A 25,541-nucleotide genomic window follows, 5' to 3' on the forward strand; every position below is an offset into this window, starting at 1 on the left:
GGGAAAGGGGACAGTGAGGGCTTGTGAGCCAGGCTGGAGAGGGGACCCCAGCAGGGGCAGCATGTCCTAGAGCTGCCTGCCAGCTCCCAACCCAGCAGCAAGGGAGCAAATTCTGGGGGACAGGGAGGCTGCTTCTGAAGCCCCACAGAGGCTGTGGGCAGCCAGGCTATGCACTGAGGATAGCATGGGGTGGGATGGGGTAGCAATGAGCCCAGGGCTCCACACCAGCACTGCCAACACACCAAGAGCATCTCTTACCTGACACTGAGCGACTTGGGAAGCAGGTTGTGGAAAGAAAGAGGATTTACCAAGGGGACAGTAAGCTTGTCCCTTCTGCACTGCCAGGTGAGGTTTGCTGCTGAGCCCTCCCCAGACCTAGCACGCTGCCTGCGGAGATGGGACCCATGGGAAGCCCTTGTCGGTCGGGCACCTGCAGAGCAGCAAGGCGTTCCCTGGGGGCACCCACAGCCTGGGCTCTGCGCTGCCCACCCTTCTAGTCTTCCCTCCAGCCCAGGCTGGCTGTCCCCTTGTGCTGGCCAAGCTCCTGAGATGCCAGGGCCTGAGCAGACTGCCCAGGAGCATCCTGCAGTGCACGGGTACCATGCTGCAGGAACTACACCATCACCAGCTACACGAGGGCGATGGAGAGCTTTGGCTTGCCCACCATTTCTGTCAGGACTGTGCACTGTGGCACCAGGACAAGAAGCCCAGAGGCCCCATGCCCCTGTGAGCCTATCAGGTGAGCAGGGGGTGCATGCAGCCAGCACTGCATGTGGGGAGGGTCCCCCCTTGCACCTCCTGGGCACAGCCATGGCACTGCTCAGCCTTCTGTGGCACAGCAAGGGCCTGTAGGAGGGGTTAGGCTGGGCATGTCTTCCTGCATGGGTGGAGAAAGGGGACCATGTGGCTTTGTGGCAGCAGGTGCTTTCTGGGGACCTGGTGGGGCTCTGCAGTTACACCCCTCGTCTGAACTACACTGGTGTCTCCCCCACATTTTCCCAGCAGGAATCTTCAAAGTTGTGGGTGCTGCCCTTGGAGTCACAGCTCAGCCTCACCCATCACTGCCCTTGTGCCAGTGCAGCTCTCCATGGGAGGGCTCCAGTGAAATGCTGGATGAACTTTGTGCACTGCTAGTGCCTTGGTGCCCACCACCATCCCTTTCCTGTATCTACCCCTGCATTCCATAGTGGGAGGGATGGTACCCTCCATGATGGGAGTGGCAGAAGCAGACACCCCTGACATCCCATGGAAACAAGAGAGGAACAGTTCAGTGCCCAGGACTGCTCCCAACCCCGTGGGAGACCAGGCTCTTGCAGGGACCCCTGACTCACTGCAGACCCTTTCCTCTACAGCCTGTGACCCTGCAGCCCCACCAAGCAGCAAGCTCCCTGCCCACACCCATCTACTGGCCCTGGTTCTCACCCTACAGCTACTTCATGTGCACCAAGGGAGTTACTCAGGAGCACCAGGACAGCCCCTTCTCCAGCCTTGCCACCAGCACCCAGGAGCGTGAGGAACCTAATGACCTCTTGGAGACAGTCTGCTCATCCTCCGACTCCTCAGATGAGGCTCAGCTACCCAAGGGACAGGCTGCCCAGTAGCAGAGCCAGCATCACCGTCCAGGACATCCTTGTTGCTTCCCAGCAGCACCCAGTGTCCCAGCATGGCTACCAGTGCATATCATGCTGCTGCATGTTCCCCACGCTGTGGTCGATCAAGACCCACATCCAGAACAGCTCTCAGGAGGGATACAGCTGTAAGGTGTACTACCGCAGGCTCAAGGCCCTGTGGGAGGAGTGCATGCTGCAGGAGACTGCGGCCCCCGGGGTGTCCATGTAGCCCCTCCAGCCGGGCTGCCGCCGCGGGAGGGCACTGCTCCTTCGCTCTTGTCAGCGGCAGAATAAATCATTCCAGCAGCAGCCAGCCCTGTCTGCCTGCTGCTCTTTACTATATAATCCTTTAAAAGAGAATTCCAGACTTTTCCTTCACCAGCAGCCAAATATCTCCCATGTCCCTGAAAGCACTGCTTAGCATCTCAGCATCTTTGCATGGTGCTCTGCAGATGCCAGGAACCTCCTGGCATCCTCAAACTGCTGGGTCAGCCCTGGGATGAGCCTGTGCTGTGCAGTGGCTGAAGGGGAAGACTGAAACCCCTCTACTCCCAGCAGTGTTCAGGGCACCTCGCTCTCACCAGCAGCCAGTGACTGGCACCAACAAGCAAGAGTCCCACAGGGGAGGAAGCTTAGTTTGGAGGTGTGCAAGGACAAGGGATGCCACTGCTGGTGGTGGCTCCCAGCATGGAGGGGGGAGAGAAGTACAGAAAGAGAGAGAATCAGTGAGAAGGAAGAGACAACAGGAAGCCTTGAGAAATAGAAAGATTTATTTAGCAAAAGCCAGTTGACTAATGATAACACCCAAGGGTTAAGTGCACTTACATTGCAGATTGGTCTCCCAGATAGATTGAGTCAACAGTTAGTAACACGACAGTTGTAGGAAAAGAAAGGACAAAAAATATAGCTTTAAATTCCCAGTTAAGGTCCATAGCAAAAGTGAGAGACTAGAGAGCCATCTTGGAGGCAGCGCTGACTTAGGAGGAGGATCATTTACACATGTACACCAGTGGTGCAGCAGGATGCTGGCAGGGTCCCCACCCAGCTCTGGCAGCACCCCATCAACCCATGGGGCACCCACCACCTTCTCCTGCAGGCAGAGTGCTGGGCAGGAGCCTGAGCCCTCAGCTGGTCCCAGTGCTCCTCGCAGGGCACTGCCTGGGCTACACCTGTGCAGCAGGGATGGGCAGGAGCAGTGGCTCAGGGAGAAAGCTCAGCCCTGCCTGCTTTCTAAGGCAGCCCAGCCTGGAAGAGACCTGCTGCTTCTCCTGGGCTCTCCTTTCACCTGCCCTGTGCATACAGCCAAGTTCCTGCTGTCCCTCTCCTCTGTCTGCCCACATGGAAATCCCTCTCTGAGCTCACCCATGTGACCCACACTATCTGTTGCCATCTCCTGTGCCTTCTACCATCCTCACCTTTTACTCCTGGTGGGACCAGCCTCCCGCCCCATGCTTTCACCTCCAGCTGCTGTGAGCTGGCAGTAGGATGTCAGGGTCCCCAGCAGAGGGGCTTGCACACAGCTGTACCCACAGCGGTGCAGGACAGGGCATACAGAGGTATTGGTGGCCAGAGGACAGGGGCAGTCCTGTCCCAAACAGCATCTGCTCCTACTCTGCCACTGTGGCTGGTGCAGGGGCTCCCCTGGACACCAGACCACTGCTGGGGACACCAAAACATCTTCCTTCCCACTAGGACTCTATAGCTCCTCAGTGTCCAGCCTCCTCCTGTGATGGAGGCTGCGTAGCACAGTTTGTACCAACCCTGGGAGTCTCACCCATACCTCCTTCCTCATTAGCCCTCAGTCCCAAGGGTACTGGGGCAGAAAGAAGTGATGGACCTTCCTCAGCAGCCAGGAGGAGAGCAAGAGCTCGTGTCTGGGAGATCCTCTACTAGGGGTTAGTTGCAGGCAGATCTAGCAGAGACAGAGCTGGCGAAGACAAAAGTAGCAGGGAAGCAACAAAGTGAAGCAGAAGCAGGACAGGAGGGTGGGTGGGGAGGAAGACAACTGTGCCAATCCCCACCTCATCAAGCGTTTCCACAAGAAGCAGGATGGACATTAGAACTCTGGTTCATACCCCTTCAGCTGCATCCTCTTAGGGACTGCAGCAACAGACAACTGATAAGTGTGCTTGCAGAAAAGAAACACACTCCGGATCCCTTGGAGACCCCCAGGATGGCTCTCAGCCATGGGTGCCTTGGTGTCTGTTGGTGAATCCTAAGATCTCGGATTCACTTTTCCAGAGGGTGCAAACCAGAGCTAAAGAAGCCCCCTTGCAGACATCAGCAGTTCCCTCCCCATTGAGGGATGGCAAGCATGCCCATCCCTGCACACAGACAATGCCAGCACTGCATCCCCCATCCCTGGTCCAGGGGCATATGACTGCTTGGAAATGGGACAGTTTGTCTATAAAGCAAAGCTGAGAGTTTGTGGTGAAGGAGGTGCAGGGAAGTGCTTGAAAATGTGACTTGAGAGCACCAGAAAGGCTTTGAAACCTGCAGCCACACTGAGGAGCACAAGGACTGCATGATGAGACGGAGGGCACTGCATAGCCCTGTGCTACATGCCCTGGCTCCCTGCTCCATACTGAGCTGTGCCTTCCTACCCACTCCACAGACTGAGAGAGGACTGGACATTGCCTGCAGGCCTTCCACCTACCTCAGGCAGGGACCAACTCTTTCCTGGAAGCACAACAAACACCATCAACCTGCCAGGAGCTGCCTGCACGACCTCATCTCACTCCTTCAGCTCCTTCCCAGGCTTGTCCCCACTGTCCCCCGCTGCCTCACCTCTCACTTGTTCACCCCTGCCAACAGCGCACCATCACCAACCCTAACCACCCTGTCAGCATGGCCCTGGCTTCATCTCCCACCCTCTCCACCATGCGGATAGCCAGACCACCTGACAGTGGATCTGTCCCTGCTCACTGCCTTCACGTTGCCCCCTTGGTCCCTCTTGCCCCACGCCTGCTCTCTCATTCCCCCAGCAAAACTTCCATCTACTTTCCTGCTTCCCCACCAGCAGCAGTGGCTAACCCGGCAGGGAGTCCCTTGCTTCTGCCTGACCTTGAAATGCAGCCTGCAGGGGGACAGGGACCATGGGACAGCCCAAGCAGCTCAGCTCGTTGTCTGATGTGAAGTGGGGATGCTTCAGCTCAGCACACAAGCCCTTGCACACCGGAGCACAGCATGCCCGGCGCACCGCCTCGGCACGGCTCCATCCTCACCTCCGCACAGTTCCCGGCTGTGTGCTGAAGCCTCACGTTCCCTCCTCCGCCCCTCTCCCTCCGAGATGTCCCGCTCCTGCCAGGGCCAGGGGGTTATGACCAGGGTCCACCCCAGCTCCGGCAGGCTCGCACCACCTCCTGCCGACCCCTACACCGCGATCTCATCCTCCAGGCTGTCGCCCAGGTCCTGCCTGGTCTGGACATGGAGCAGGCGCGGTGGCTCCTCCTGGGACCAGGAGTCGCGCTCCTCGCTCTCGTCCGTGTTGGACTCGTACTCGGAGGCAATGCCCGACTCGCGGAACTTGATGAGCTCCAGGCTGCCCAGTGCTGGCTCCGGGGCAGGTGGCCCCGAGTCAGGCAGGAAGCGGTAGCACTCCAGCTTCACCAGACAGTCGTTCCTACCTATGGGGCTGCCCATGGTGCTGGGGAAGCCTGAGCCAGAGCCCAGTGGCGGCGGGTGGGTGTCCTCGGGCTGCGGGGTGGTCGGGTCGCAGAGGACAGGGAGGACATTTGAGCGGAAGGTGATCTCCAGCAGGCTGTCCTGGGAGCCCGCTGCAAGAGAAGAGCATGACTGAGAGGCAGGCAGTGCCACCCCAGCTTGCCTGGGCACACCCCAGCCACCACAGCTGGCTGCAGACTGGCCAGAGGAGGATGGCCTGGGCCGCTTGGGTGTCAGCCTCCCCACCACAAGCATTTAGAGGGGCTCATTTGGTGTCACTGGTGCCAGGAGCTGCTGCCAGCCAACAAAGAGCCAGTTTTGCAGGATAAAAAGTTATGTCTCCCATCCAAGCTTCTGCAGGGACCTGATGGCCACATCTGCTGAAGAGCAAGGTCAAGGAGGGGCTCTTGAGCAGGTAAGGAGCTGGCCTAGAGCATGCGGCCACTGGGGAAAGCAGTCATACAGCTGATGGACATATATGACCTGTCCATACAGTCCTCCCCAAGCCATTCCCACACTGCTTGCACGCACTCTGCCACATGCAAACCAACAAAAGTTGTGCCTGGAAAGGCACTAATATTCCCCTACACACCCACCGGTCAAGCACAAAACCCCAAGAGAAACACCCACATCCATGTCCTCCACACTAGCTATGAGGGGAGAGTAAGGGGCAGGAGCGCTTACTGGTGGTGTTCCCCGCTAGCTTCAGCTCCAGCTCCTGCACCTGTTTGACCAGGAGCGAGATGTGCTGCAGCAAGTCCTTGTTCTGGAGCAGAAGCTGGTGCACACGAGCCTGGGCTTCCAGCCGCGCTGCTGCCTCTGCAGCCAGCTGGTCCTTCAGCAAGTGGACCTGTGTGACAGGAGAGAGCGGGTAAGCATGTGGATGATGCTGCTCAAGGGCTGAGTGTCAATTCCAGCCAGCCCTGCACATCTACCAGCGCTCACCAACACCCCATGGAATGATCTGATGAAGCCATTTCCTGTGGGTACCCACAGATGAGATGTGGAGCAGGGCAGGCGGCAGTGTCACACCAGTGCACATGCAGCAAATCCAGCACATGGTCCCCTGGCATCTTGGATGGAAAAGCCCGAGGCAAAGGGAAGTAGCACTGACCAAACCATTGGTTACACACGTGTGCCACGAATGCACACGGAAAGGGCAGCCCAGGAGGGAGCCAGATGGATGCTGAAGAAAAGACACGCTTGAACAATTGGGTAGTGCTGCCCATGCATGAGCACGCAGCCATGCACCATGGGCAGCCCCGTCTGAACTGTCTTTCCAGGCAAGTTTCCCAGGGACAGGGTCCTGCCAGTGGCGTCTGTCACTAGCAGGGGCTGGAGCATCAGAGCTGCCCTGGAGCTGCAGGTGGCTCTGGCTGCGACAGCACGACATGCCTTGAGCAACACAGATGGCAAAGCGCTGCTGAGACACAGTGGCTCCAGGGATGCGAGATGGCTACTCATTTTAGCCCTGGAAGTAATGCCTGGATGTTAGCCTGCAGGGAGTCCATGGGCAAAAAGCCCACTGATCTCAGCATAACTACCCACATGCAAGAGATCTGTATCACCCAGATCCCAGAGAGGGTGGGATGCTCCTGGGTGAGACCAGCCAGGAGCCCTTGCCCAGGGGCAGCTCTTTGATCTGCCCTCTTGGATGGGTACCAGAAGGCAGCGCCAGGTCTTCTTGCAGGCAGGTTCTGCCTGCTTTGTCCAAACACAGCCAGCAAGGCAGCATGGCAGTGCTCCTGGCAGAGCAGAGTTGAAGCACAGCAAGCTCAGGCGGTAGCAAGGGGCCAAGGAAAGTGCTGCGACCTGCAACTGTCCATGAAGCCAGAGCACGGGCAACAGGGTGCGATACTTTATACACTGAGCAGGCAGCACAGAGCCCTTTTGGTTTGCCTGTGGGCCTCCAGCCAGGTGAGACATGCCACACCATCACCACAGTCACCTCCTCTTCCTGCCAGTGGTGGAACAGTGGGGCACAGCAGTGAGGTGGGACAGGGACCCTCTGCCAAATGCTGGTGGGTGAAGCAGAGACCCTGAGCAGAGCTGGGATCATCCTTAAATAACAAGTGGGTGCTAAAGCTCAGTACTGGCAGCGTCAGCCTGGAAGTCATCCATCCTTGCAACCGGCAGCTGTCTCCATCTGCAGCAGGGGCCAGGTGAGACCCAGGTGATGCCAGGGGAAGATGCCAGCAGAGCCCAAATGCCATGTCCTGCAGAGGGGCAGTGGCTCATGCCATCCTCTCCCTGGGAACAAGACCCAGGAAGGACTCCTGGCCTTAATTCAAGAGGAGGAACTTTCACAGGTGTCTGTACACACCTTGCAAAAGCAAGTCTCTAGTCAATGAGGGAACTAGATGGCATTTCATCCTCAGCCAAGCAATTAGAGGCTGAGACAATTACAGGATGGTCCCTGCAGTTATTGACCAAGCATAGATCCTTGTAAACACAGTGGATCTCCCAGCTTTGTTAGTAAACAATTAAGCCTATGCCCTTCATCACCTGTTTAGAAACAAATTAACTTGGTACTTTCTGAGAGAAGATAACAAGTGCCATTAACAGAGGTGTTGATGTAACACATGCAGTCATCTGAAAGGCAGTTGACATGATAGGGCCCAATGTTTTCATTAATAAATTACAATGATACAAAATCACCACAGTGCATGCACTGAAGGGATTAGAGAGCAGCTAAGTGACAGCTCCTGTGACAAGAACCACCCTATGGTGGGCAGAGGTCCAGAGCAGGGTGCCAGCCCTTGGAGAAAGGGAGATGAGGCCACTGGCTGCCATCCCAGGAGCCAGCCAAGAGATGGCATTACACTGTTTCGGGGTTTTTTGTTTGGAAGTAGGAAGAAAAAGAAATGACCGCTGCAAGGCTGTGCAGGTACACAGGCTGGGAGCTGCTGAAGGCGATCAGCCCCTGCCACAGAGGGGCCTGGCTTTCCCTGGTGAGCTTTCCCTGTAACAACACTATGCTTGGTCAGACATAAAGAATGCAGGTCCCCCTTCGAGAGGGGAAAGCAACTTCCTGAGCCTGTGAACCCCCAAAGACACTGAGCTCTCAGGGTGGCAGCTCAGCCAGAAGAACCAATACCGATTTTCTGATGTGAGAAGAGGAAAGCGCAGGACAGCACAGAAAGGCTGCTGGAGCCGATCGCTCAGGATGGAAAGAAATGAAAGCAATTGCAGAGAGCTCTTTGAGGAGTCAGAGAACAAGTAAAGCTAAGGTAATGAGCTGGATAAAGCAGCCAGAGCTGCTTGAATGAGAAATGCCTGCATAGAGAAAGAGCTGCCAGCTGCACAGCCCAGGCAGCAGTTGGCCAGGGCTAATGCTGAGGCCAGGCATTGGCAAACAGGCAGAGGCCAAAGGACCAAGAACTCTGGTGGCATGTGGACCTACGCACCTCATCTTCTGTGACAGGGCCAAGGCAAATTGCCATTCCTCTCCACCTGCTGAACAGCCCAGGAGCGGGTCCCTCCCCACAGCCTGTGCACCAGCTTCTCCCACAACCATCGCCTGGGCTTCTCTGCCTGGAGGCAGCCTGCCCTCCCCATGATGCTGCCAGTCTCCAACACTGCCTTCAGCCAGGGGTTACTCTGGCAGGAATGAGGAGCTCGATAGCATGCCCCAGCCTTGCCGCTGCCCCAGGAAAGAGTAAGGGGGGAGAACCTGTGCCACAGCCACTTGTGTCTGCTGCTGTTGCTGCTGCAGGAGCTGCTGGAGGAGCTGCATCTGGTGGTGAGCAGAGAGGGGTGTTCCCAGGTCAGGCAGCTGCGCAGATGAGGGCAGCAGCATCTTGGGCGACGCTGTCAGGATATCTTCAGGGAGGAGGCAGCCCTGCAAAATACCAACATGCAAACTGTGATCCTGTGCCCCTCACCGTGGAGAAGGCACGCACAGGCTATAGCCCCTTAAAATACCCAGGAAAGAAGCTTCTGCATTCAAAACAAATGCAGGCTTTGCTGAGGGTGCTGAAAAACTAGGAAGATGGTATTTTTTCAGTTTTGACAACAGCCTAAATACTTCTGTAGAAAATTCCTGATAAGGCTGACATTTCTCATGGGAATTTCCACTGTATCAAAAAAGTCCTTTTTTTTCTTTCATTTGTTTGATGGAAAAAAATCCTTATCAGCTCTGCCACAGACACTTTCCATGTGGCTGCACATAGCTGAGCCTCAGCACAGCACTCCCCAGGAGTGCCCCAGCCCCCAAGCCAAAGGGCAGCCCTGTGGCAGCAGACAGCTTTGATCAGGGAGCAGGGGAATGCTGTGGAATCCCTCCTGATCCCTGGGCCCCCGGGATGCTCATCACAGCCATAGCACCAGGGCCGCGCCATGCGCCGGGAGTTGAGGGCAAGGACCCACGCACCTTGGCATCAGTGTAGGCACTTGCCTCCTTGCCAACGGCATCCAGGTCAGTCACGCCGCGGCTGAAGTCGAGGATGTCGGCTCCGGGCAGTGGGAGCTCCACAGCATCGATGTCCGTCTCCTCTGCCGAGGCGGCTGCCCGCTCTGCACCAGTGAGGCGACAGGCTGTGGGAGCAGCATCAGAGCAGAGTACAGCCCGCTTGGAGTGAGAGCATGCTATGGTGCGCCCAGAGTATGGTGAGTGATGCCCGTCGCTCAGTCCCCACTGCCCCAGTCACCCACCCTCCAGCTCTGGGGGAAGCAGGTACAGAACAACATAGCTGTGCTTCCTGGATGGAGCTTACAGCCAAAAAACACACCCAGCCCCAGCACACCAAACCTGGGGAACAGCAGCCAAAACCCCTGATGTGGAACAAATAGGTCATCAAAATCAGAAGACACATAGAAAGCTAAAGAAAGGTAAGCAAGAGATTACAAGGGGAAAAAACCCAAAGAAAACAAAAAACAGATGCTCAGAAATCTCCAGGGAACTGTATATCATGGCCTGGACATTGTGTGGAGGAAAACCAAACAATGACTTGTCCAGGACAGCCCAACGATTAGGTCATCACAACAGCGCCAGCTGCAGAGGAAAGCAGGAAAATACAGCACAGTCCAATCTGTTGGGATCAGGGGAACTGGCACCCAGCATGGGGTGGCAGGGAAGGGCAGGCAACCCACACCCAGATATCAGGGCCCCTCAGCATCTCAATGGGCAACGGAGGTGTTTAACCAATCTCTTGCAAAACATGTCTCCTCTCCAGTTCAGTCACTGGCACTGAGGAGCACAGCAGCTCTCCAGGGCCCCACTGAGCCCTCTGCCCATGGGGCTGAGAAGGGAGAGAGGATCCACAGGCTGCCTACAGCCCCAGGAGCTTGATGCAAGACCCCAAGGACAGCTTCATAATGCAGTGAATTGCAGAGAGCTGGACTTGGCCCCATGAGCGCCTCAGGATGTGAGCAAGTGCTTATTGCGTCTTTCGTGGAAGCAGTGAGGAAATGTTTGCAGCATGTGCAGCTGAGCATGGAGAGTATGCAGGCACCCAGCAGAGACACGGGCACTGCTAATGGGCTCCCAGCAAGGGTGATGTCTGTGAGAATGACAACTAACACCTAGCGAAGGCTCCTTGCTGGGCACCATCCCAGCTTCAGCATAGAGCACCACAGGCCAGATTGCTGTGCAAATCCATTCCCTGCAGGTGTCAGACGGCAAGCAGAGGTATGGGAAGAGGGTCACTCTGCACGCCACATCTGCCAGGCTCCAGGACCTTCACACCACACCTGCCTCCACCCTTGCAGAGTACCTGGTACATCCAGATCGTCCCCATTCCTCTCACTGTCTCCATCCTCCTGCCCATCTGCATTTTGCTGGGTGTGCTGCAGGCTCAGCTTGTGGCAGACCTCAAATGCCTGGCCCACTGTCCGGACGATACGCATGGCTTGGCTCTGCGGGAGGAGAGGAGAGAAGGAACTTAACCTCAGCTGGGCTGCCCCAGCCCAGTGACCTCCCCAGCCTGGTACAGCTCTTAGGGGTCTCTGTGTGCTGCCACATGGACTGAGGTACCAGCACTCGGATCATCAGGGTGCTCTGGGCTGCCAGCTGCAGCACAGTGACAAGGTCTTGTTCCAGCTGCCCCACTGAGACCCTGCAATGGCAGGATGCACATCCCAGCATCTCTACCTTCTTCTTGGATTTGAAGACGTTGCACCTGAAGACATTGCTAGACCCATCCCTGGCAATGTAACTGAAGATCTTTAGGTCCTGGGAGTCATGAGACACATAGAATATCCTACAAGGACAGTAAGGAAAGGAAAATATCAACATACATTGTACCCACATGCCTAGGAGACTGCCAAGGCCACAGCCACCGTTTTGCAGGGCATAGGGTGGCCAGAATATGCCCAGCTTCTGCAGCACATCCCTGCAAAATCCCATCAGAAACATTTTTGGCAGTGGTTTTGCCTCAACTGGGAAAATTTGCCTGCTGACACAGCAGCCGCAAGCATTTTGCAGAGGCAGCATGGGCTTTCTTTGCTCAGTCCCCAGGGACAGAGCCAGCAGCCCAGGAGCCCTCCAAGGACCAAGGAAAGCAAACCTCACTCATCCGCCTTGCCTGCTTGAAAAGCTGCCCTCAGTGGGCATGGTGGTAGCTCTCCATGGTCAGTCCCCAGCACAGTGCTGGTGTCGTGTGGGGTAAGTACCACAGCAGAAACACGCAAGCCTCCATCCCCTCACCATGCAGACTTACCTGTAGATGGGATCGTGCATGACAAGCATTTTGTTTTCATCCCAGGCCCATTCTTTTTTCTGCAATGAAAGAAGCTGAAAATGAGTACGTCAGATGCTGCCCTTGAGATCAACAACAGGACAAAGACGGTCCAGCGACAGACCTGGAAACTCTTGTCACAGCTCTGCTGATGCTCCTCTGCACCCCTTTGAAAAGGGTTGGGTCCTCTCAGGGACCAGCAATGTCCCACATCACTTCTCTTGTGACTTCTGAGCCCCATGCACCAAGATACCCCTGCATCAAAACTGGCTCAGGCACCCTGAGGGAACACAGCCCATCTGAGGCTGATCCCAGCCCTCTCTCTCCCAGCCCAACAGAGTTTCACAGAACTCCAAGGATGCTGCAGGTCCTCGCACTGCGACAGAAGTGCTCCTGCTGCTGAGGCACCACTGCTCCAAGGACCAGGGCTGCCTACCTTCTTCTTCTTCTTCAGAATGACTTTCACACCATCCACTGACACAATGAGATTCACTTTCTTCTTCTTGATATTCTTGGCTTTAAATTCATACTGCAGGGGATGGAAGAAAACACCTGAATTAGCCTTCTTGCATCAGGGAAGCCTCAGAAAGGGCTGAGAAGACTGATGGGAAGGGGCGAGAGCAATAGGGAAAGGTTTGCTTCCCTGAGCACATGCCTGCACCAGCCTGCCCATCCATGCTAGGACACGACAGCAGGCTGGTTTGCCTTGCAGTGTCCCTGTGCCCAGCATCCGGAGGAGCACACCCTGAAGCAATCTGGCCTATGGATGTGAATAATGCTTTGCTCAGCCCAGGGTGCTGCTGGAAATGTTAACTTGTGTTCCTCTGCCCCTCTGAAGGGCTGTACCGCATCCTCCCCTACCTCAAGAGGGACTGCCACCTCCCCAGCCCTGCCAGCCCCTGGGGCTCCACAACCTGGCTGGGTTTGCCCCACTGACTGTGACCATTGCTGAGCTCTCATAAGGGAAACGGCATTTCTACTGGGCTTTTTTTTCTTGGGCTCAGGGTAAAAGTGATTGCTGAGGAGTCTGAACTGCTCCAGGGGAGAGGGGATAATGCAATTACCCACTTCAACCAGAAGTCACTGGACAGGGAAAAAAAACCCAACAGGAACTTCCAAAGATCAAAGACTAAACACAAAGCTCTGGTCCAGCCAGGGGAGAGAAGTGAGATCCCCCAAAATCCAGCCACTTTTGCATTTAGTCTTATGAGCGGGGAGTGGGCTAGCCGGGGAATAGGGTAGATGAGCCATTTAGGCTGAGCAACTCCTGCTGTGGGACTTTCAGTGATAGAACTAGTCTACCATGGCTGCACCTACATTAGGTACCTGGCGCGCTGGTCCCACAGGCAGGGTGCTCTGCACAGCCATGGAGACAGATCCTCTGTGCTCACCCAGCAGCAGAAAAGCCCTGCATCCTACACCTCGCACATCCAAGAAGAGGAATTCAATTTATCCTCTCATTATTTCACCAGTCTTTCTGCAGAGGGAGCACGGGGCAGGTGCCTGAAACAAAGCCTTGCCTCCAGTCCACACTGAGCCTTGAGCCTCGGTGTTGACCTTTCCAGCACTGCATGATGTATTCACTTCGGCAGACAGAGCCAGCAGGCAGGAAAAGCTGCTGGCCCTGACTGGAGATGGAACGATAAAAGACCTGAAAATAAAATTCCTTACAGCCATTTTAAAGTCGCTGATGGGGATGGGAGACACAGGTGACTCAGATAACAGTGAGAGGAGTGTGGCTCTGCCCTCCCCAGTGCATGGACCAGGCAAGCTGTGCAAGCCCACCTGCATTGGGGCTGAAGCCATGGTGATGGGCTGGGGAAAGCAGAGCTCAGGCTCCCACCATGGATACAGCCAGCCTCAAAATCCCTAGAACATACTCATATACTGCTTGCAGGGCTTATTCCTCATGGACAAGGGTCTCACCAGAGTTCATTATCAAAGAGTCCGTAAGGGTAGGCTCCCCTTTCTTGTCATTACAAGAAGTGAAACTGCATCTAAGAGCCTGCCTCTGTGCCTTGCCAAGACCGGTAGTGAGATCATAGCAGCTGTCTGGTACCTAACACTAAAGAAACATCTTGATTTAGCCTTGAAAAGGTGAGCTCCAGCCCAGTTGCCTTGGAGCAATTAAACCAGCACCTTCTGGAGCTCTGCATGTGATTTTTCCAAGAGCCATGGGCTGATATATATGCTCTCCACAGCTCCCAGAGTCACCACATGGCACCTTGCAGCCTGATTTATTGGACCTAACAATCATTGATTATAAACATCAAGTTGCATTTCTGTGCTGCTGGAGCTGTGGGGTTTCTATTCTGGGCCATCCCAAGTGCTAACTAATGTGGACTTGGAAGAGACAGCGATCCCGAAAAATATCTCAGGGTTAGAGAGAATATTTTTAGCTTGGTTTTGGGCAAGTAACAGCCCCAGGACAGCAATGCAGACAGGCCAGGATATTTCAGCAAAGATGCTACCCAGCCCTGGCTTACGTTTCCGGGACAGAATAGATGCAGAGTTCCTTGGAGACACTGCCATAATCCCTGGCTGCAGGCAGAGGATTCTGCCCAGGCTCGCTCTGGCAGAGGGCAGTGCCACAGGGAAAGCTCTGCCATGTTGAAGCAAAATTCCCCTTGTGCTGATGGCTCAGGGCAAAATTCCAGCATGAACCAACAGAAGCAAAGAAGTCAAATTCTCAGAAGGGCCGACCAGCCAGATTTGCTAAGCCCTTGCATAAATCCAGGCGTTTATTCTGATGCCAAGGCAAGAGCCAAGCTCCTTTGCAAGTCCAAGCCATGTGCTTAAAAAGCTATTGCACACACTGCCCCATCCCACTCTCGTTAGTACAATCATTCTGATGAGTCCAGATGCCCTTTGGGATACATTTCCCATGCAACGAAGCACAGCTCTAGACAATAAAACACTAATGAACTCATGCCCAATGGGACTCTAATGAAACCCTAACCATAATTTAATAGCAAATTAGCAAGGAAGAGGATTCAATAAAACAGCAATTCAGCTGAGCAGCCTCTTGCATCCCTGGGCTGCATGGGTCAGGCACGTTGAGCCCATGGGCAAGGAGATGCGCTGTTTTCAGATTTGAGTTTGGGTAAACAGGTGCAAGTAGGAAGGAAAAGCACTCAGGAGAGAGGGGCAGCAAACCAAACCTAGAGAGAGCATGTACCACTCTGCAGAGCCTGGCACACCATTCACGCATAGCTACCCTCCCTGCTTACAGACACCGTGCAATTTGTTCTGCCTTGCTCATAAGGCTAATTCTGCAAAGCAGAGGGATTTCACCTAAAGCAGTACCTCTGGCTAGGGTCAAAGGGAGAGTTAGGTTTGTACAGCTCCTCTAAGTGAGATTTGAGCCACACAGACTGTAAGGGATACACCCAAAACTGTGCATGGCAGAATGCGTTCTCAGACCTGCCGGCTTATGGTGCAGCCCTTCACATTGGCAGTGACAGTGCGCTGCCATGCCAGGATGCTGCTCGCTGGTTATGGCAGGAGAAAGGCATGTCTCACCATAAGCCCTTGCGCACCCCAGCAAGCCCCTGCAGCTCCCAGGAAGGCAGCAGCTGATGGTGGCAGGAAGGAAAGAGACTTTGTGCCATTCCCCACAATCCCCTTTGGTTTCACACCTTGCAGCATTTCACATTTCAATGTATTACTTATAACTAACTAAATGGCGTAATGGTCAGAGGAGCTTTCTTCGCTGCCAGCTCTGGGCATGATTCTCAATATTTAAACACCTGTAATAATACTACAGGTTTGGGTTAATTACATTAATTCCTGGCTACAGCAACATGGCAACCCCAGAAACCAGGTAAGAAATCATTGCAGGGAAATACACAGAAAATTGAAAGAGTAACAAAGAAACCCAACTGTTCCTGGACTTGCACAGCTCCACAGTCAGTCTCCAGCTGAAGCTCTAAGCACTCTACTAAAATTGGTAAGCAAAGATTAAAAATGGACATCCGAGATATGCCAAAGTTAAAAAAGTAAAGATATTCAAGAAGAAAAGAAGTGGTCTTGCTAATGAAAAAGTATTAGATCACTTGTAAACTCCAACCAGCTGAGAAGCGAATAAAGATTATCCCTTAATTTTATACTGCCCACAATAAAAATATTCATCTCAATTAGAAAAGAAACATCTCTCTCAGCAGAGCAGGAAAGCCTTACCATTGACCTCAGGTTAGTGGGAGTCTATTTTAAACATCTGTCTTTTAAGCAGAGTTCACCATTTAAATAACTTTAGATGGAAAATAATGCCAGCTGGTGTATGCATCATTGCACAACACATTCCTACTGGCAGAGTATTAAAACTGCCCTTTCTGCAGAACAGAGTAACATATGTTGCTTAATAGAGAGAGCATGTAACCTTGTCAGCTTACAGTAAAATTATGTTTGAATCCCCGTGCGATGGGTATGTGTGAAAAGCACAGAAAACTCAGCCCTTAGAAACGTTACCCAACCCTGTCACTGTTTCTACACAGTAGAAGTGTAAGAAAACTTGTACCACTCACTGCAGGGTAGGTTAGGCGGATCAGACACTGAAGAGGAGAGATGATGACTTTCTAGATTCATCATCCCACCACATGAAAGCATCTCAAACAAGGTTAACCTGAATAGAAGTGTCCTCGTTTCATTCCAGCCCATCTAAACTGCAGCAGTTAGAGATTTAAGTCTGCCCAGTAGCACTCTCCACCAGTCAGGGAAGGTACCAGGAAACCTGAATGGTCAGACTGTGCTAGCAGAATACAGATAACCAGAAAATTCTTTAATGGAAGTTCCCCTAAATGCACCGAGCTGCCCCTGCCCCTTTCTAGCCCTTATTCCCCTCCTCCAAAGGAAAAAAGAAAGGTTAAAAGCTTGTACTGGGGATACTGCAGAAAGAGCAGTGGTTTGAGTATTCAATTGACAGGAAAAAAAGCAGTTTCCACAAAATGCATTGCTACTCTGCTAGGCTGGGAGGCAGGAGACAAAAACCTTCTATAAGAAAAAGCATAGAAAGGGTGTATTTCTTTTTGCCAGAAAACTGTATTCCTTTGTGTTTATGCAAAAGGACATGAAACTCTTAAGCAATGCCAGATCCCACAGAGCCAGCACTGCTGAATGCAAAGGGGGGTGCCTCCAAGGCCCCTGCGATGTGAGCAGCCTGCAGTGATGCCCCTGCAGCTCTCTGTCCCTTGGCACCTCATCATGCAATGAAAGCACCAAGTGCAGGGCTGGCGCAGGCCCCACAGGGGAGCAGGGCAGGGTGCTGGAAGACAGTGTCCCACTGCCTTGGCACCCCGCCGTGGCTTCTCCATGCAGCTGGCTGGCACAGCAGCTAATGAAATACCTTCGGAGTTAGACTTTAACCCAAGGTCAGCTCAGGCTAATGAAAGGCATGGCAGACTAGTGAAGGCTTTCCCAGCACTCTGGGGGGAGGAGCGGTACTGTTCTCTTGATGAAGAATTAACTTATTGCAAAGTGACAGCTGAGCTTGAGTTCAATTGGCACAGACTCCATGGCTCCAAGAATTAACGACTGGAGGGGAAACCACATACCTCCTCGCAATTTCTGCTGCTGAGAACACAGGGAATGAAAGTAAATCTCAGAAATGTACAAGAGATCAGGCATAACCCACAGGAGGGAAGCCTGAGAAACCTTGCTGGATCCTAATAGCAGTAATTGGGAGGAATGGCAAGCAGCGGCACAGTGCAGGGGACAAGGATTTCACTTTACTGAACCACGCAAGGAAACAGCACAAATACCAGTGCCTATGGATGACTGACAGCCACCCACAAGCTGCGTGGGAAAGGGAAACTGGGAGGGACACAGCCCTTTCCTGGCCAGAGGTGCCAAGCCACCCTGGGGATGGGCATGGAAAGCAGGAGGACAGGAAGGCAGCACCTGCTGCCCACTAGCCCTCTGTGGGTTAACCAACAATCAGAGCTTGGTGCTGGGGTCCTGCCAGAGTGTTCAGAGCAGGGCACAGCCAGGAACATCTCATCACTTCTTTTTTTCCTTTAGGTGCTTTGCCAACTGGAGAAGTGTGACTTCTAGCACTGGAGGGGCCACACCACTCCGAGGCAGGCAGCACAGTGAGCACAGGCCTGCAATGTGCCTGTGTGTCCTGTGAGCCAACGGTTTCTTGGGCCAAAAGGCTCAAAAAGGCTATGCATATACAAAGCACAACTGCACCCAGCTTGCCAGGTGCAGAGGTGGCGTGTGCTGGGCCTGGTGGCATGACTATGGGATCCATCAAATGCACCTGTGCCTGATAAGGACAAGCAAGCTGCAACTCCACTGTGTTATTCTACACAGCTGGAGATCTTGTTAGGATCATGCAGCACAAGCCCAGACAAACTTAAGCTGGTGAGGAAGAGACACAGACAAAGGCTGCACAATGAGTTTCACCAGGAAGCATTGGCCTCCTCCAAGAGGAACCTAACCATCCTAGCTAAATGAGAGAACACGACCAGTATAGCTAAATACAGTGGCAGAAAGAAATGAGCACTAGAGAGGAAAAGGGAATGATTTCAAACACAGCTTTGCTACAGTAGCAAACAAAAGCAACCTGGCCAGGAGTAGCCTCACAGATCAGAAAGAGGTGATCCTGCCCCTCTACTCTGCTCTTGTGAGACCTCACCTGGAGTATTGTGTGCAGTTCTGGTGTCCTCAACATAAAAAGGACATGGAACTGCTGGAACAAGTCCAGAGGAGGGCCACGAGGATGATCAGGGGACTGGAGCACCTCCCGTATGAAGACAGGCTGAGAAAGTTGGGGCTTTTCAGCCTGGAGAAGAGAAGGCTGCGTGGAGACCTCATAGCAGCCTTCCAGTATCTGAAGGGGGCCTATAGGGATGCTCGGGATGCACTATTCATTAGGGACTGTAGTGACAGGACAAGGGGTAATGGGTTAAAACTTAAACAGGGAAAGTTTAGATTGGATATAAGGAGGAAATTCTTTCCTGTTAGGGTGGTGAGGCACTGGAATCGGTTGCCCAGGGGGGTTGTGAATGCTCCATCCCTGGCGGTGTTCAAGGCCAGTCTGGACAGGGTCTTGGGTGACATGGTTTAGTGTGAGGTGTCCCTGCCCATGGCAGGGGGTTGGAACTTGATCATCTTAAGGCCCTTTCCAACCCTAACTATTCTATGATTCTGTGGAAGGTAACAGAGGCAGCGCTGCTTCTCCCAAGAACCCAGCTGTCAGACAGGTAGGGCAGCAGAGAACCAGGGGTCCTGCCAGCGGGGTACCTAGGGATGGAGCATCCCTTCCGCTGTGGGTTCCTGCCCCAAAAGCAGAATGGCACCTGCCAGCCTGCATCTCCTTTGTGCATCACCCCAGCTCTACCAGGGCAGCAGCAGATGTCAGGCTATAAAGTGTCTGGAAAGCAGGATTCCTCCCAGGAGGGTGGTCAGCTTCATCCAAGAGACAGTTCTGGGCAAGGCTGCAAAACATCTGACAGTCCACTTTTCTGGGCTTCACTTTAAGCCCACAGGGGACTCAAGCCTGCTGGAGGACAGCACACTGGAATACCTGCTTACCCTACTAACCTGATCTGTAATGAATGGACTACAATGGATTTTTAGAAGACTGCCTTAAACCACCCTACCAAAGTGATGTGCTGCTGCCTGCATCTGTCAAGGACTTCCCTGACCCTTCATCATGGACATGCAATCCCATTGCAGCTCCAGTGAGGACATGTTACCACACCAATTCCCATATGCAGCTGTTTAGTACATACCTGGTCGCGGCTATGGTCATGCTCATGTACCATGAACCAGCAGGGTGCTCACCCACAGGATGCCAGCAGCACCTCCCTGCTCCCTCCCTGGGCTGTGAGACAAAGGACAGCATGAAGATCACTTGGTGTGGTCATTTTGCTTGTGCTCCCCTTTCCTGCTGCTGAAACCTCAGAACAAACCAGCCTGCAGCAGGGATAGCTCTGGCAGCAGCTCATGGAATCACAGAGACATTTGGGAGCAGAACCAAGGTTCCCACTGGCTCCATCAGCAAACCACCAACATGGCATGGGCAAACATGCTGGACACCTCTGTCATCCTGCCAGCTCAGGTCTGAGCTGCTCCTCAGGCTTAAATTTCCCCCATCATCCTTTCTACACTCCAGTGTTAGTGGTTTTGCCAGTAGCTAGACTTTAGTCAAAGGGCACAGTAGTTTGGAAGGGGGAGAGGAGTAATGAAGCATGGGATGCTCATTCTTGGGCTTAACGATGCTTTTTAAACTCTTCTACAGTTCCTCAGAGTTTGCATTTGTACATATGGGAAAATGCTGCTCTGAGGTGTAAGGTTTGTCTGAAATAAGATATGATTTTGGTTTGTACTGACAAGGTCAGTGCCTATTTTCCCATCCAACTTCAGGTTTAATTTTGGTAACTGTCTGTGACGGTTGCAAGTACTGATGGGTATAAATGGGAATCGGTCTAAAAATACCCATGTTGCGAGAGCAGCAGAGCAGAGTTATGGTTGCTGCTTTGAAACAATCCTTGGATCACAGTATGCCCATTTATCACACAAAGTATGTTTTCTAATAACATTGAACACTTCACAAGAAATCCCTTCTGCTCGGTTTGCTATTTCCTAACAGACCCATTGTTAGGATCCAGCCTTGATCCATTTCCTCCAACCTCCCCTCACTACCTCTGAGTTTCCAAGATGAGCTGACAAACTGGGATACATCCACAAGCCATTTCAGTCTAAGCAGTTTCACAGCAACGTCAGGGAAATCAGAACTGGTAAAACTAAAATCATTATCAATCATGGGATTAAACAGAGAAAGTTCTTATAGGTAACAGCTCATTCTCACCCCCTCTGTTGCAGACTTCCATTTACAAGATGATTCACCTCCATTACAAGAAATCCTTAGGGGTCTCAGATCTCTGTCCCAGTCTTAAATTATTGTGATTTAAAAAACCACCCTCAAGATCAGAGATGCAAAGGAGGCCTGAGGCATACCAGTGTACCTCCCCTCCCAAGACAGTTTGCAGCCACTCTGCATGCCATGGAAGCCCAGCGCTGTGCAGGGGGATGCAGCAGCATGGTGCACACAAGGGATGCAGCTGCTAGTGCAGGAGCACGCTTCCCAGCAACATTCCTCAGCTCCACCCAGCAGCTCAACAAAGCCACCAGCAGGTCCCTGTGCACGTGTTACCGTTTGTTTCACTGGGGCTTAATTAACACTGAGCTTATAAGAGAAAGCTGGAACCCCATCCCAGCACAGACATGACTTTTTCCCCCAAGCTTGGGTAAACACAGCAATGGCTCTGAGTAGAAGTGACTGCTTGTGGGCTGGGAAAAGCAGCTTCTCCCAGCCATGAAGGCTGATGGAGACCATGACACAGGCTATCCCCCAGCCTTGAAAACATCTCTAAATCCCTTTCAGAAAGCCAAGGAAGCAATAACAACACGGACCGGACCTGTGTGGGAGGCAGTAGGCTCCCACCTGCCTTCACATCCTGCCATCTTCGATGATCAAGTGTGGTGCAGGTGAATTAACCAGTGGGAGGGTGCTATGGGATACTGGTCAAACTGGTTGCAGAAATAGCCAGGCTTCGAGCTGCTCCCTTTGGTTAACAAAAACAAGGGGCACGCTCTGTGCACATCTGCAGGCTCTGCTTTTCACAGCTCTAGAGACACAGGAGATGAGCTGTACATACCTTAATATTTACCACCTGTTGCTAAAATAAGCAGAAAAACATTCCTTGAAAACCCCTCATCTGGCTGGAATTTGTGGTATTTTTAATCAGATACACATAGGTTCAACCTATGGGCAAAGGCAGCGGGTGTCTGGCGACAGCAATCACCCATTGAAGAAGGTAAGAAACCACAAGAGCCTAGAAATGGCCTCTGTTCATCCAGCCTACAGTGAAAGAATGAGCTTGGCTTCAAGAAAAGCACTGCCATTTTCAACAATTTGGTCATGCCCTTTATGGTAATCCCTAATTAAACTCCTGCATCTTCCTGGCACTGGCATTACCTGATGCTCTGTGGGGCCCCAAGAGTGCCGGGTGCTGAGCAGCACAGGCAATGCCCAAGCAGACAACTGCCTCCGCCTCAGCAGGAAAACAAAAGCTCTGTGTTCAAGACTTGCTTTCTTCCCCAAATGCTTTCTTCCTAAGACACCCCCTGCTCAAGGCAGCTGAGATCATCCCCACCCGTGAGGAGGGGGCTAGAGGCAGGGCTGACACCATGGAAGAGCACAGAGTCACCCCAAATTCACACCAAGGGCAGGTCACAAAGTGAGGGGCACCATAAGAAGATACCCACGCAGCGCTTCAGGAAGGTGTCAGCGCAGAGCGTGCTGAATCAGAACACGGTGAGGGTGAGATTTACACCCCACGTTGTGAAACACAGCATTTACTTCGGTATTTTTTCACTGCTCACAAAGAGCTGCTCCCCCACAGTTGCACAAAAAGCTTGAGCAAGACCAGTTAGAAGGCAGATGAGAACAGCCAAGCAGAAGAGCAGTGAGAAACTGAAGGAAGGCAAGCTGGTAATGCAGTAACTAAATCAGCAATTTCAAATTCAGACAATTAATGAAGAATGAATGAGTAGCAGCATTAAATGCTTAACACATCAGAAACAAGCCAGCCCTCTGGGGCTCATTAGATGCTGTTGGTGCTCAGCAATGTGTCTGGGTTGTATACTGGACAAAAGAGGTCATTATTCAAATCACAATTGTTTCATGGTTCCTATTTTGGTAATAAGTAATGCATGTATTAAAAATCACTAAATTCTACATGTTAAAATCAAAAAGTCAGAAAAATGTCCTTTAGACTGATTGAGAAAGGATCATAGAAAAAATTCCAAGCTAATGAAAGCTCCAAGACTTTAGGAAGAGTTAGGAAACAGACAATACAGGACTTTCTAGCAAGCAAACAGATTGCAGTACAACTCAGCACAGCACTAGTTCTATGCAAGTTGAAATCCTGTACTCTCTCAGTGAAATTAGAAGTGTACTTCACAAAGCTATTAGGCCGGCTAAGAAACCAAAGAGAATACGCTGCCATTTCCACTTTTGCATGCATTTTGACAAACACGGCCCAGACTGAGGGGCTGAAACCCACCTCACCAGTGGAGCCCCAAATGAAGCAAGGACAGACAGATGACAGGATACTGCTGTGCATCCAGGAAACCCCACAGCAAGGAGAACACAGCAATGCTAATTTTTATGCAGATCTGTAAGAAGAAAATAGTATTTGCTATCTAGGGTTAAGCATACAGGAATTTGGCATCTATTCATTTCAGGTTGATTTTATACAGCATTGGCCAAGCAGCCTTCCAGAGGAAAAAGGAGCTGCATCCTCAAGATGGAAAAAATGTATCTAGAAAAAACCCTGGAGACATCAAAGGTGTCATCCCAGTGGAAAGAACAGTAAGAGGAGAGTGTGGTCCTGGGCACATGAACAGGCAACATGCAGCAAGACAGAAATGTGACTATCTCAAAACACGGCACTGCTGAAATCACTACTAATATAATCCATCCTGACTTAACATGTTCTGATTTATCGTACACTTCAAAGAAGTAATAGAAAAGAGTTTAGAAAAAAGCAACAAGAACATGAGGTAGGTTTGCCAGTCCCAAGGGTTAAAACAAGTTCTTACTTATCCAAAGAGTAGGCTAGGAGGCGACTTGTCCATGGCTCAGACCTGGCACCTGGGGAAGAGCTTCCTCATGCCAAAGGTTCTTTGGGCAAACACAAGATCAACTAGCTGGGAGTTGAAGCTGGACCCATTCAAACCACAGAAAGACACACACTTTTTTTTTCCCCACGGGAAGCTCAACAGGACCAGCACCCCAAATCACACTCACCACCAGCTCTGGGCCAATTAGTCTGCATTTCTCTTTTTTAGATATCAAGGATTTCTTAGCCTGTATGTAGATACCAGCAAAAACGTGCTCTTTGTGTCTCCAGTACTGGAGAGATACACACACATCCCCAAAGTTCCTAGGAATTAGGGAGTGTTTGAAGGAGTCCAGACCAGCCTCATCCATCATGTTACAAGGGAGTAGAAAATGTCATAGGAGCAAATGCCAAAACAAAACTGGAGGCCTTTGAAGGGATAAAGAAAGAGATGGCTTTCCATAGCACATATTAGTATTGCAATCCAAGAGCATCACTGTAAAAGATCACAGTTGGGCTCTTTAACTAAAAAGAGTTATGCTGAAATTTAACCATCTTTGCTGCAGTTTCCTGTGGTGAATACTGACTTCAGGATTATTTTTGCCATTTCTGCTGAAACAGTACAGCAGTTTCTACAGGCAAGCATATGGCAGGAGAACTGGGGTCTTCTTCCAACCATGTTAAACTCCTGGTGAAAAGCAAGTCACAGATTAAGAATCACTGGGGTCCTCATTCTCCATCAGGGAAGCCTCACCTGAGAGGAAACATTTTATTCTCTAAAAATTCATGCAAATTTGGCTACATTCTTCATCTATAGTCTTTGCCCTGGGCAGACATCACTCCAGCATGGGAAAGCCCAGTCCCCCCAAAAATCCCAGCTGAAGCACAGCACCCACTGGCTACCACCTATAGGGACACCAGAGCAGCTGGGGATGGTGTCTGGCCACAGTGCCATGCCGAAAGCAGTAGTCCTTGTGTGGCCGTCACAGCCTTCCCAAAGGACAAGGAGGTGCAGGCAGGAGTGGGCAGGGGACTTCCAGGGCTTTCATTACGCTTTGCATGCTACAGCCCTTCACTGGGACTGGCAGAATGCACTCTCGGCTCCTTTATCTTGTTCTCGGCTGTGCTTGTTCTTCTGCTGTCCTACAATAGACACATTCTTTCCTCCAGCTCCCTAATTAAGATCCATTCCACAGACCAGCTCACACAATAGCTTTTGCAGCCTCTCCTCTTAAACAGATGTGATCCTTTCCTCTGCTCCCATCCACTGCAGGAACAGGCCATAACAAACCCACCCTTACAGCTCTCAGAGCCACAAAACCCCGTGCCAAAATCCTTCTCACCTTGCTGCAGGCTGCCAGGCAGGCTCTGACGCTGCTCTTCCCCCTTGGCCATTTGGTGTACAGCATCCCCTGGAACATCCTCCTGCTGCACCAAGCCAAAACCACCACGAGTTAATTTTAGCAGTGAAGAAACTGGGGCATGTGGCTTTTTTTTTTTCCTGCAAGGCTGCAGCTCCACACTTTGCCTCTCTTCTGAGAGGACAATGCTTCAACAAACTACATCAAGGGGTCCTTGGCCTTTGGGAACCAGCACAAGAACAGAAAGGATCATACACAAGAGTAGCATTTAAAGTGTTGATTTCAGCTTGGTTAAACTATAATTCAGCTTGGTTCCCTGTGCAGGCATGCCTCCCTCAGAAGGAATCTGACAAGTCACTCAGTCTCCCTGTGTCTCAGTTCTGCATCCATAAACCAGGTCCTAAATACTGCTTGAAACCTGACCTCCTGCTTGTGAGGTTTCTTTTAGTCTTTGCTCCCTTTTTCCTAAGCCATTTCTCCCCTTAATCACAGAGCAAGAGCCAGGTACCATCTCTGGACACACTCATGCCTGGCTGGAAAAGGTGGCTGCTCAGGATGCAGCCACCTGCGTCCCTCATGCTCAGGTCTGTACACCAGCTT

General features: G+C 52.1%; 2 protein-coding genes across 9 annotated transcripts in view; one reads left to right on the forward strand and one right to left on the reverse strand.

Moving 5' to 3' along the window:
- The window catches only part of NOS1AP (nitric oxide synthase 1 adaptor protein), a 44,442-nt gene that overhangs the window by 2,492 nt on the left and 16,409 nt on the right, over window positions 1-25,541 (reverse strand). Inside the window, exons 2-10 of one of the 8 annotated variants that reach the window (XM_065673895.1) lie at window positions 19,684-19,775; window positions 12,387-12,479; window positions 11,933-12,006; window positions 11,365-11,473; window positions 10,988-11,129; window positions 9,646-9,809; window positions 8,947-9,114; window positions 5,958-6,123; window positions 5,237-5,386 (exon numbers count right to left, since the gene is read on the reverse strand). In XM_065673895.1, the coding sequence (XP_065529967.1) occupies window positions 5,237-5,386; window positions 5,958-6,123; window positions 8,947-9,114; window positions 9,646-9,809; window positions 10,988-11,129; window positions 11,365-11,473; window positions 11,933-12,006; window positions 12,387-12,479; window positions 19,684-19,716 (1,099 nt within the window). In that variant the 5' untranslated portion in view covers window positions 19,717-19,775. Of the gene's footprint in view, window positions 1-2,362; window positions 5,387-5,957; window positions 6,124-8,946; window positions 9,115-9,645; window positions 9,810-10,987; window positions 11,130-11,364; window positions 11,474-11,932; window positions 12,007-12,386; window positions 12,480-19,683; window positions 19,776-25,541 lie in introns of those variants that run through there. The other 7 variants (XM_065673894.1, XM_065673891.1, XM_065673892.1 and 4 more) reach the window with 7 other exon arrangements.
- Window positions 469-1,839, forward strand: SPATA46 (spermatogenesis associated 46). The gene is given in 3 exon segments (XM_065672763.1): window positions 469-739; window positions 1,337-1,579; window positions 1,581-1,839. Coding segments are annotated over 3 exon segments (600 nt in total). The 5' UTR covers window positions 469-641.

The sequence above is a fragment of the Lathamus discolor genome, chromosome 3, assembly GCF_037157495.1.
Source record: "Lathamus discolor isolate bLatDis1 chromosome 3, bLatDis1.hap1, whole genome shotgun sequence".
In the NCBI taxonomy this organism is placed as follows: domain Eukaryota; kingdom Metazoa; phylum Chordata; class Aves; order Psittaciformes; family Psittacidae; genus Lathamus; species Lathamus discolor.